This window comes from Staurois parvus, unplaced genomic scaffold (genome assembly GCF_062004578.1).
Source record: "Staurois parvus isolate SC_StPar_1 unplaced genomic scaffold, SC_StPar_1.0 ptg000165l, whole genome shotgun sequence".
Lineage (NCBI taxonomy): Eukaryota > Metazoa > Chordata > Amphibia > Anura > Ranidae > Staurois > Staurois parvus.
In genome coordinates this window covers 2,787,361-2,800,441 of record NW_028317961.1, presented here as the reverse complement: position 1 = coordinate 2,800,441, position 13,081 = coordinate 2,787,361, and the positions used below count along the sequence as shown (strand labels likewise).

The 13,081-nt window shown below is 40.0% G+C and overlaps 1 protein-coding gene across 6 annotated transcripts in view; it reads right to left on the bottom strand.

Annotated features, from left to right (window-relative positions):
- Positions 1-13,081, bottom strand: part of LAMA2 (laminin subunit alpha 2) — a 1,220,316-nt gene that overhangs the window by 14,763 nt on the left and 1,192,472 nt on the right. For all 6 annotated transcript variants that reach the window (XM_089676131.1, XM_089676133.1, XM_089676134.1 and 3 more), the window contains 4 exons: positions 4,585-4,694; positions 4,285-4,474; positions 2,193-2,348; positions 484-637 (listed from right to left, as the gene is read on the bottom strand). In XM_089676131.1, the coding sequence (XP_089532257.1) occupies positions 484-637; positions 2,193-2,348; positions 4,285-4,474; positions 4,585-4,694 (610 nt within the window). The remainder of the gene's footprint in view (positions 1-483; positions 638-2,192; positions 2,349-4,284; positions 4,475-4,584; positions 4,695-13,081) is intronic.

Sequence of the window (13,081 nt, the reverse complement as noted above, 5' to 3'; positions counted from 1 at the left end):
CTTTCACATCTAATGTTATTTTTGTTCACTAAATGATTGGGTGAATTTCATTGTATCTTTTTTAAGTAGATCACCTAAATACATATCTAGCACTTATAATATCATTCACAATAGCATTCAGGAAAACAAAAGAGTCCGCTATCCAAGCCAATAAGGATTATTGCTTTCCATAGTGCAGTCCATATAACTTCATTACCATGCTGGTCCTCCACTGTCCAGCCAGTAGTTGGGCTGAATATTTGACCAATTTCAGCACTGAAGACCAGTGTGTTGCTTTTTGGCAGATGTACCTGGATCACAAGTATTTTGGGAGATGATATTAAAAAAGAGTGTGCCCAAATTTTTGCTTTAACTACAATACTTCAAAGATGCTGCATTTTATTCAGGTATTAGGTTATACGAAGAAATTAATTGACCTTATTTTCTACAACTAAAATATATAACAAATTTAAAAAATATACAAAAAGTCCATGAAACAATCACCTGTTTTTGCAAACCCGGATCCATCAAAATAGGTTCCTGTTTGTGGATTAACAAAGCATGAGCCAACATTGTAGCTGGAAGTAGGATTATTAAAATCTGTATTTCCTTCTACCAATCTGAAATTGCGGACGCAGCCATCTATACTATGTAAAACCTGGCAAAAAAAAGCAACAACTTAAACTAAAAAGTTTCTAATAAAAAAAAACTAAAGTTACAGTTATCACATTTTTACACAAAACCATGCTAACGTATCAATTGACTATAATGCACAATATATTATTTTAAAAAATGTATCGGAAGGAAAAATGCATATGTCAAAGATGCAGCTAAGAAGTATCATATGCTGGCAAAGCTTCAGTCAGTCTTGCCTTCATAAAATGTGTCTAGCCCCTGCCTGACCTACTATTTAAGTATGAATTGACATCACAGGCCTCTGATTCAAACTCAGCATACCTGTGGGCTCATGTGGCCTTGCAAGATATCTATGGTGTCTGCACACATGGTTGCTTTATTTCCAAAACACCATAGCACACCCAAAACTGCCAATGCCATATTCTACGGCTAATAACCAAAGCTTGCATGGTTGTGCTATACCCGCTGACCTCATCTTGTCCTTCTAGCTACCTTAATGGCCCAGAAATGTGATAGGTACCTTAGTGGGCCTATAGGGAGGCTAAGAGATTAATGTGGACCACAACACAACTGCACAGGGTCAGGGTGATAAATATTTAAGATAACATCCTAGAATTTGATTTTGGAAACCCGGAACCTTTGCAAACAGTGGTCACATCATCACTGTGCTGACCATAGCCTAAGAAGAGAGCAGAGCTATGGGATGGACCCAACAGGGCCAACTCATGACAGACATCCTGCAGAAAACTAGAGGAGAGGGTTGATACAAGATCAGTTACCCTGCACAAGGTGAGAAAGCAGCAGTTACTAGTCTTTATTATTGAAAGCTCCTGCACAAAGGCCAGCTACACTGGATTACCACAGAGGTCTGGCAGAAATACACAAAATGTATCAAGATGTACGTCACAATACACCATCTTGTATTTACACATTTTGTGTTTATTGTAGTGTAACACTTTAGTGCTACACTACACTGTTCCATTCACCTGAACCTTTTGATTACCACATTCTATATATAAAAAAAAATATAAACTAAACAAAACAATGAAAAAGCACTTATGGGTTTAGCCAGTCATTTTTTTGGATACTCCGTGGTCTCTGTCATGGGGGATGTGGCACGGAGTCTGTCCTTTGTCGACTCTCTTTGTGCTAAAGCGTGTCCCTCCCTCAGTGACTGCATTTGGACAGTGTGTAAATGAACTTACAGAATTTACTGAATTAAATTAATGCTGATTCTTCATAAAAAAAAGTAGAATGAGCTAAACAATCTGTTATATGCAGTATTTAAAGCTTGGCATCAAGCAAATAGCAGAAAGTACTGTGTACCTACAGTAGCATGCAGTATTGGCAGGTCAAAATAAATATACATTTTGATTTTTGGAATTCTTGCTAAATATAAGCCTGGTAAATAGCTAACATCTAGCCTAATTTGCTCATTATCCACAGCAGCATGGAAAACAGAGAAGATGTAACTACGAGCACATTAAAAAATGTTTTTACCGACTATTTAGAAGGTAAAAAACTATCTGACCTTCTGTAAAACCCTGAGAAAATATAAAATTAGAGCACAATCTTACCGGGCCAATTCGTTTGGTAGTATAATTGATAGGCAATCCACCAACATAGAGCATGCCCACCACATCCAGGATGTCTGCTTTCTTTGGACTGTTTGTGCTGTTTGCAATTCCATCAACAAACAGATATCCTGTCTGCTTTGTTCTGAATATATTTATCTTGGAGAAAAACAAGCTTAGCGTTAACTGTAAGAACTCCTTTACATAGAATTTACAATTTCCAGGTCTGTATAACTCATAGTATGATTCTTAAAATAAAACATAAATCCTGCATATAATGTTATAAGCAAAACATTTTTATTAAAAAAAAAATTATGCGTTTGTGCTATATAGTCACTTGTTCACAACCCATAGGTTCACTTGTATGCACTGTATCACCATACCTGAGTTTTAAAATTAGAGTAAATAACTACTGTATTTGCACAAAAGAATGCATAATTATTTATGAATATATCTAAACAAGAAACATACATAGAAATGTCTACCCTTTTATCATTTCATCTTTGCTTGTGAGTGTTCTTTTATTATTTAGATCCAAACTGCATGGTAGATTGCTCATTGGTTTTGAATGACAGTGGCAAAACACAGTTGTGTAGGTTGTGTGATTATGGCTAGTGAAGTCAACAGGTGACTTTTTTAGATGAATGACCCACAACCATCCACAGGCAGTTTCTGATCAAGCTATTGAACTGCAAACTGCTCAACCATTCAGACTTTAGATGCTTTTTTGCAGTGTATACCAACATTTGGCTAGCTTTGATAAGGTTTCTGGTTTAACAACAGGTGTTCTTCCAAAGACAAATTTACAGTACTCAAGGGAAACCACACCAAAGCCCCATGTTTTACCTTTTATCTCATCATACTTGAGACAATGGAGCACATGTATGAAAATATTGGGTCTTATCGCCTACCTTTTTATCCCAGAAACCCCACTCTGACTGCTTAGATGTGTATAAAGAGCATTTGTTTTTATATCAGGACCTTTATACTTCATGCTGAGCAAGTCTAACAATTGGAATTCCTATCTTTACCATGTTCTATGTCTGCCCCATTAGAACATACTTGAAAATATGTTGCATTTTTTATTAGAATGTGGTTCATATGAATGCCTTTTTTTCAGTTGCATATATAATTAATTACAGATAATTTAAATAAACACTTAAATAAAAAAGACTTAGGGGTTTATTTACTAAATCTATGTGGTACAAAATCTGGTGCATCTCTGCATAGAATCAATCAGCTTACAGGTTTTTCTGTCAAAGCTTAACTGAACAAGCTGAAGCAAGAAGCTGGCTACCATGCACAGCTGCACCGATTCTGAGTTCACCAGTTTTAGTAAGTCTCCCCCAAAATCTCTGACCTGCTATATGTGGCTTGTTAACTACACAACATCAAATGAAGGTATGGCATGCACAAATGGTTTAATCTAGAGTGTTTCAAACTGTATGGGTTGGCAAAAAATCAATTTAAAAATATGGACATCAGGAGGGGATATCTCCAAGGACTGTTTAGGAAGAATTCAATACACTAGGTCCTCTCATAGAGACAATTGTTTGATCTGGAAAACCTATTCCAACCCTCTTGGTAGCGTGAAGGCATTGTGTTGACCGCATTCCAGAAGTTATGTGCTTCCATCCCCAAAACCTTTGAACCATCCAGCAACATAGCCCCACCACAAGCCAGTGTGAGCAGATATTCCACATGCAGAAGCTTCTCTATGGACCACTGATGGATACTTTTGAGTGAATTTTAACATTTTTTCCCTAATAAACATACTTCATACCACACCTAAGTTGGTGCAATATTTTTTGCTGGTTTTTTTTGCCTTTAGTATGTGGTCTGTTGCCTGCAAATAATTCATATTCTAAGTAAAACTTAAAAACTGCTGGGCTAATAAGATATACTGCATGGACTTGCAGGCTAGCTTGTAAATGTGCTATCCACTTTACTGACTCAGTTATAAACATTCTTACACTGGCTTTTTGTGATCAGTAGGGCAAAAAAGCCTCACGTGTACATTAGTATGTGTAACATTAGTGTGCACATTACTAAGTATAACCACAATTTAAAAAAAAAATGTATTCAATATAAGCACCTTATGCCACTCTCCATCATTAACTTTTTGAGGAACCATTGTGGTGGTATCTCCACTTCCAAGATCATATCTAAAGTGGGCCATTCCATCTTTAATCTGAACAGTGGCAAAGTCAGCATGGTTGATACGAGCCATGTAAAACAGCAAGCCTGAATCGGCAGTAGTGCGAAGTTCAAGTTCTATGGAAAGTCTGTAATTATAATAGAGAAAAAAAATGCAGTGAAAATGTAGATTACTATGTCACAGTAAATTACAAAGGAATAAAAAGCCACAGCAAAGATTAGAAGGAATACAACTTACTTGTTTTTCACTTTTGTGTCATCAAATGCAAATGCCAAATGGCTATTCCTGGACAGGCCAAACTGCTTTCCTCCTGTGATAATCTCCGGCTTTTTTTCAGCTGCACAGCCCTTTAAATAAAAACAAAAAAGTTCTACATATTTTTTCTGTAGTTTTGTTGATTAATTAGTTACTAAGGTTGTCCTATATTCCTTTGATGGACTCCAAGACTATCTTTGGCTTAAAAAAATAAGAAAAAAAGCATCCTAATCTATAAGATACAGTATAAATTATATGTATCCTTTGCTGCTGTAGACTGCAAAGACCATGCTTTGTGAAGTTGTGAAAAGCACAAAAGCCGTAGGATCATTATTGTTATTTGGCTGCCACAAAGCTAATGACATGGTGCTTAAGTAAGTTTGAGTAATGCTGCTAAAATAGATCTGTCTGATTCAAGTCTCTAAAGGCAATATACAGCCAAAAATAAATGGACAGAGAAATCATTGCAACAATAACTTTACTAAACGTTACATCAATAATAAAATATATATTTTTTATTTAATATAAAATATAAAACTATGGGTAGAACTGCACAGGATTATGACTACATATGCAAAGTCAAACAATGTTAACTCTCCATATATAGATAACTGTTAAAGATGTTGTCAGAACATTTAAAAAAAAATCTTACCATAAATGATATGTGCATTTAGCACATTTTATGCATGCTGTTTTATTTTTTAAAGAAGGGGGGAAAGGTTAGAATTACTAATACATTTTTTATTGCAGGCTGTTACTGCTGCTGTTATAGGGCAACACAGGCACAGTAAGTGAAAGGATATCTCTTTGATGGGGAAGGAGAGAACAATATAAACACATTTATTTTGGAGAGTGGGGAAGGGCCAGAACATATTTTTATTATTCTCTGTATCTTCCTGTCTCAGTGACACTTGTACCTTGTAATTTCTTCTCTTGGTGTCACTGGGACAGGAAATGCGAGGATGTCTCCACAGTGAGGACACATACAGAAAATAGAAACTTTTGTCTTGAGTTGGGTTTGGCTTTTATTTTTGGAGCTGGGATTTCATTATTTACCAATAATTATAATAAGGAAGCATTGCTACAGAACCCCCCAAAGAGTCCAGGGGCTTAATACTTCTTTTTTTTTTATTGAAAGGTTATGGATATTGCTATTAAAAATTCTGGCAGACAAAAATATTTTCTTATAGATTTTGTATATCTGATTTCTTAAAATAATTTCAAGGTAAAGCACATTATGGAATGCTTATGATTCGCCTGCATTTAGGGCTTCCATATGTCTACAATACAAGAACATATGAAACATAATTTAAATCTTTTATAGGGATTAAGTTATCAAAAATCTTCCAAGGTTTACTGTAAATTTCACACACTTTTGGTACAGGTATCAATTCCTCCTTGAGGATTGCACAAAACAGTGAACAACTGCTTGTAAATGGAAGGATGTGTGCACAGACTTGTGGTTAGTGCTGGTGAGTCAAAAAAGAGGCACACTTGTGTAACTTATTGTTACCATTTTGTAAGTCTAAGTGCAAAGCTAGTGAAGAAAGAGTTTAGCTAAAAGCTTGGAACAATAACTGGCTTCTTTACTGTGATTAAGAAAAAAACTTACTGTACCTAAACTTCAAGCTATGTCTGTCTAAACAAAATGTTATACAGATGCTGTTAATTATAATGTTCATAAAATAAAGAAAACTCTGCAATAACAGAAAAGCTTGCTAAATCTTTGTTAAAAGTGAAATGTGTCAAGTTTTAAGATAAAAGCTTCCCATTTTTTGTCATGCCCACAAGTAGGATGTAAGAGTTCATGACTAAGAGCCTTAAACAGCTTACTTGCTGTTTTAATTACCCAAATCCATGGTCTCCTGCAGCCATTTATATGACTTATGCTGAGACATTGGTTGCATGATCTTTGTCGAAGGAGCTAAAGGAGATGATGTGCAGGCAGAGTCAAATAAGGCTGCTTTTACACTGCTCCAATGCAAAAACACAGTAAAAACACAGAGGTGTTTATGCAGCATTTTTGCATTTACAGTGATTTTGTTTTTGGATGCCTATTAACCAAAATCATGTGACTCAAAAAACCCAACAAAAACACAATGTAGTTTTTATGCAAGTTTGCTGAGTTTTCTATTCATTTCAATGGGGACCTACATTTCATTTCAATAGGGACCTACAAGATTCATCAAGCAGGACTTTTCAAAATGAAGATTTTCACAGGATTTAAAGGGATTGTGTGTTTGCCAAATTTTTAACTTGGTAAAAACACAGGAAAAATGTATGAGCATGAAAGCAGCCTAATGAGTACCTGTTTAAAAACCCAGACATTTTTGTGTAGATATACTTCCTATTTCCTGTTTTTTGGATACGCCCAATCTGTTTCTATATTATACAGAAAGGTTTCAGTTTTTCTAGGACCAAGGGTTGCAATAATTTTAACTCTAAACCAATATTTAGGCTGCTTATTTGGGCTATAAAAGGAGCTTTGTATTCAGAAAGCATTGCGAACATCCGCGGTGGTAAAGTATATGCCGCTTTCACTGAAAAGTAGTGAAGAGCTATATGGACATTTGACAATTTAGACACTCCAGATATATTTGGTCCAGGCTGGACCAGGAGGAACACTGAGCAAAAAGTCTCAATGTGATATCCATATTTGGTCTCATGTTTCTTGCTGATGCTGCTCCTCATACATCAGAGCATTTATGTCAATTACCGCACAGGACTCTTATAGTCTCCCTACATTACACAAGGATAACCTATGTGATGAAAATAGGTGCAGTCTTTGCAAAAGACATACAGTGGGGGTCGAAAGTTTGGGCACCCCAGCTAAAATTTTGTATTAATGTGCATAAAGAAGCCAAGGAAAGATGGAAAAATCTCCAAAAGGCATCAAATTACAGATTTGACATTCTTATAATATGTCAACAAAAGTTAGATTTTATTTCCATCATTTACACTTTCAAAATAACAGAAAACAAAAAAACGGCGTCTGCAAAAGTTTGGGCACCCTGCAGAATTTATGGCATGCACTGCCCCCTTTGCCAAGCTGAGACATGCCAGTGTCATGGATTGTTCTCAATCATCGTCTGGGAAGACCAGGTGATGTCAATCTCAAAGGTTTTAAATGCCCAGACTCATCTGACCTTGCCCCAACAATCAGCACCATGGGTTCTTCTAAGCAGTTGTCTAGAAAACTGAAACTGAAAATAGTTGACGCTCACAAAGCTGGAGAAGGCTATAAGAAGATAGCAAAGCGTTTTCAGATGTCAATATCCTCTGTTCGGAATGTAATTAAGAAATGGCAGTCATCAGGAACAGTGGAAGTTAAAGCAAGATCTGGAAGACCAAGAAAAATATCAGACAGAACAGCTTGCAGGATTGTGAGAAAAACAATTCAAAACCAACGTTTGACTGCACGATCCCTCCAGAAAGATCTGGCAGACACTGGAGTTGTGGTACACTATTCTACTATAAAGAGATACTTGTACAAATATTGTCTTCATGGAAGAGTCATCAGAAGAAAACCTCTTCTACGTCCTCACCACAAAAATCATCGTTTGAACTTTGCAAATGAACATATAGACAAGCCTGATGCATTTTGGAAAGTTCTGTGGACCGATGAGGTTAAAATTGAACTTTTTGGCCGGAATGAGCAAAGGTATGTTTGGAGAAGAAGGGGCACAGAATTTAATGAAAAGAACCTCTGTCCAACTGTTAAGCATGGGGTTGGATCAATCATGCTTTGGGGTTGTGTTGCAGCCAGTGGCACAGGGAACATCTCACGTGTAGAAGGAAAAATGGATTCAATAAAATTTCAGCAAATTTTGGATGGTAACTTGATGCCATCTGTGAAAAAGCTGAAGTTAAAGAGAGGATGGCTTCTACAAATGGATAATGATCCTAAACACACCTCGAAATCCACGGGGGATTACATCAAGAGGTGTAAACTGAAGGTTTTGCCATGGCCTTCACAATCTCCTGACCTCAACATAATTGAAAATCTATGGATAAACCTTAAAAGAGCAGTGCGTGACAGACAGCCCAGAGATCTCAAAGAACTGGAAGACTTTTGTAAGGAAGAATGGGCAAAGATACCTCAAACAAGAATTGAAAGACTCTTGGCTGGCTACAAAAAGCATTTACAAGCTGTGATACTTGCCAAAGGGGGCAGTACAAGATATTAACTCTGCAGGGTGCCCAAACTTTTGCAGACGCCATTTTTTTGTTTTCTGTTATTTTGAAAGTGAAAATGATGGAAATAAAATCTAACTTTTGTTGACATATTATAAGAATGTCTAATCTGTAATTTGATGCCTTTTGGAGATTTTTCCATATTTCCTTGGCTTCTTTATGCACATTAATACAAATTTTTAGCTGGGGTGCCCAAACTTTCGATCCCCACTGTAACTGATTAGAAGAACTTTTATTCAAGGACTGACGTGCCAATCCATACAGGGCCCTGCTATACACATTGAGCATGTTTTTTAAGCCATCACAATTAATTGATACATCTTAGTGCACTTTAGGCTCTACAGCACTAGTTAGCCCACAAGGTTTCCCAAGACTCACACATGGGAAATACCTACTACAATATAATTTCTTTAATCTACTATGCAGCTTTTGCTGCGGTATAGAACCCATGTGTGACTCTACATGCGTCCGGACGTTTATTTGTCAATTTATGCTTGTCTTGTCTTTTTTGTCTATCCATAGTGAGATGTTTTTCAACCATGATATTTATGACTGTCTTTGCTTGGAATTCACATTGGTGGTTTTAACAAATATTTAGTAATAAAAATATTGAACTTTTAAATTATATTTTGAGTTCAGTAATGCTTTAGTGTTACACCAGCCCCAAAAATATTTGCCACCAACAGTAACCACTGTGCCCACCTTCTGGGTTGTGGATTTTGGTTACGGTGACACAACCTAATTTAAATGGAGGCATGCTGGTATACCTATATGTTTTTTTATCAACCTCAAATGTTTATTTGAGCGGCTTTGTATAAAAGGTACGCAGTTTTGTCCAGAATAAAATCTTGTCCTATTACACAGTGGGGTTTATTTACTAAAGCTGCTTCACTCAGAATCTCATGCACTTCTGCATAGAAACCAATCAGCTTTCGGGTTTTATTGCTAAAACTTAATTGAACAAGCTAATTAGAGATGAGCGAATCGAACTTGGCGAAGTGGAATTCGTTTCGAATATTAGGAAAATTTTTCCAAAAATGGCGGCGACATCTGCGGCGACGGAGCGGGGATCTCTGGGAAGGCGCGCAGACAAGGCGCGCTGACCCATAATGCATTCATTCCTGACATGTGATCGCATTAGCCAATCAGCAGCCAGCCAGCCAGCACTGTGTAATGGTCGAGCTATAAATTGCGGCCATTTTAGAATTCTCCATTAGACTCCAGTCATTCAAGAGAGACAGACCACCTGTCTGTATTGAGGGACAGAGTTAGGGACACAGAACCGTTACTTAGGGACACAGAACCGTTACTTAGGGACACAGAACCGTTACTTAGGGACACAGAACCGTTACTTAGGGACACAGAATTGTTACTCAGGGACAGACACAGAATTGTTACTGAGGGACACAGAATTGTTACTGAGGGACACAGAATTGTTACTCAGGGACAGACACAGAATTGTTACTCAGGGACAGACACAGAATTGTTACTCAGGGACAGACACAGAATTGTTACTCAGGGACAGACACAGAATTGTTACTGAGGGACAGACACAGAATTGTTACTGAGGGACACAGAATTGTTACTGAGGGACACAGAATTGTTACTGAGGGACACAGAATTGTTACTGAGGGACACAGAATTGTTACTGAGGGACACAGAATTGTTACTCAGGGACAGACACAGAATTGTTACTCAGGGACAGACACAGAATTGTTACTCAGGGACAGACACAGAATTGTTACTCAGGGACAGACACAGAATTGTTACTCAGGGACAGACACAGAATTGTTACTGAGGGACACAGAATTGTTACTGAGGGACACAGAATTGTTACTGAGGGACACAGAATTGTTACTGAGGGACAGACACAGAATTGTTACTGAGGGACAGACACAGAATTGTTACTGAGGGACACAGAATTGTTACTGAGGGACACAGAATTGTTACTGAGGGACACAGAATTGTTACTGAGGGACACAGAATTGTTACTGAGGGACAGACACAGAATTGTTACTCAGGGACAGACACAGAATTGTTACTGAGGGACACAGAATTGTTACTGAGGGACACAGAATTGTTACTCAGGGACAGACACAGAATTGTTACTGAGGGACACAGAATTGTTACTGAGGGACACAGAATTGTTACTGAGGGACACAGAATTGTTACTCAGGGACAGACACAGAATTGTTACTCAGGGACAGACACAGAATTGTTACTCAGGGACAGACACAGAATTGTTACTGAGGGACACAGAATTGTTACTGAGGGACACAGAATTGTTACTGAGGGACACAGAATTGTTACTGAGGGACAGACACAGAATTGTTACTGAGGGACAGACACAGAATTGTTACTGAGGGACAGACACAGAATTGTTACTCAGGGACAGACACAGAATTGTTACTCAGGGACAGACACAGAATTGTTACTCAGGGACAGACACAGAATTGTTACTGAGGGACACAGAATTGTTACTGAGGGACACAGAATTGTTACTGAGGGACACAGAATTGTTACTGAGGGACACAGAATTGTTACTGAGGGACAGACACAGAATTGTTACTGAGGGACACAGAATTGTTACTGAGGGACACAGAATTGTTACTGAGGGACACAGAATTGTTACTGAGGGACACAGAATTGTTACTGAGGGACACAGAATTGTTACTGAGGGACAGACACAGAATTGTTACTGAGGGACAGACACAGAATTGTTACTGAGGGACAGACACAGAATTGTTACTGAGGGACACAGAATTGTTACTGAGGGACACAGAATTGTTACTGAGGGACACAGAATCGTTGAATTAAAGAGTATGTCAGACAACACGCAGAGGAGTGGCAGAGGAGGCAATGTTTTAGGAGCGAGCAGACGTGGCAGCAGAGGAAGGGGTCGAGGCAGCACTAGTCGCAGCCAGAGGCCAGTGCTCCCGGTGTCATCCAGCGGTCGTGTCTCCACCGACAACCCTGCCGTCATCGATTGGTTGGCTCGGTCGTCTTCCTCTTCCCAGGTCACCTCTGACACCTACAGCCAATGGTCGGTGGGTACGTCAGACACAACCGTTAGTTGGCATGGCCCGGGAGCAAGCCCACTGAAATCACGTGTCCTCTACCTGCCCCTGTCCTTTGGTGTTCCCTCACCAAGCGAAGTATCGCATGCTGTGGGCTCAGCTCCACTGTACAGTGAGGAAGAGCTAACAGAGGGCGGTCAGGAACGGGGGGAGACATCCGCCTCTTCAGCAGCCAGGCGAAGAAGTACTGGCGAGGAGAGTGGCTCGGTAGCCGGTCTAGAGACAGGTCTGTCTTCTGACCCACACGCAGCCGAGGGGGCTAGTAGTGAGGCGGAGACCCTAATTGATGATGATGAGGCTGATCGCACTTGGCAGCCTCGTGGTCATCAGGCTATTGCTTCCGCATCATCAGGAGAAGAGGGTGGCAGCTTGGCAGCGAGCAAAAAAGTCGGTGGGTTGCCCAGGAGGCAGCAGGGTCGCAGCAGTGTCAGTGGAGGCAAACGGCCACGGAGTAGAGCACCAGCTCCACTGCAGCCTACCACCACGGCCAGTAGTGGTGCCGGTGTGCACGGAGGAAGTAGCAGTCAGCCAGTGAGGAGTATCGGGGGCAAAGTTTCCTACTCGGCGGTGTGGCAATTTTTCGTCAAGCCACCCGAGGAAGTAAACGTAGCCGTATGTCGACTATGTGGCCAGAAAGTCAAGCGTGGCCAGGGGGCCCATGTTGGGACTACAGCGTTGCGTCAGCATATGCAGCGTCGCCATTTGGTGGCCTGGGAAAACCGTGATAAAGATACGGCGGTTCTGCCTGCCCCAGCCCCCGCTCCATCACCCGCTCCGTTACTTGCTCCGTCACCCGACGTCAATCGCCCTCTATCAGCCAGTCAAGGCTCCAACACCTCTGCTGAGGGGAGTTGTCGCTCGTTGGCATCTTCCGCTCGTTCAGATGCTCCTTCTCCTGCTACTCCTCTTCACGGATTCCGTCAGCAGTCTTTCTTGGAATCCGTTTCCAAGAGACAACAGTTTGCGAGCACGCACCCGACGGTGCAGAAGCTGAACGTCCTCCTGTCCAAGTTGCTGGTGCTGCAGTCCCTCCCTTTCCAAGTGGTGGACTCAGCACCTTTCCGAGAAATGATGGCTTGTGCCGCGCCGCGGTGGAGAGTGCCAAGCCGGCATTTCTTCACCAAAAAGGCAGTGCCAGCCCTGCATTCACATGTAGAAGAGATGGTGGGCCAGTCTTTGAGCATGTCGGTCTCTGCCAAAGTGCACGG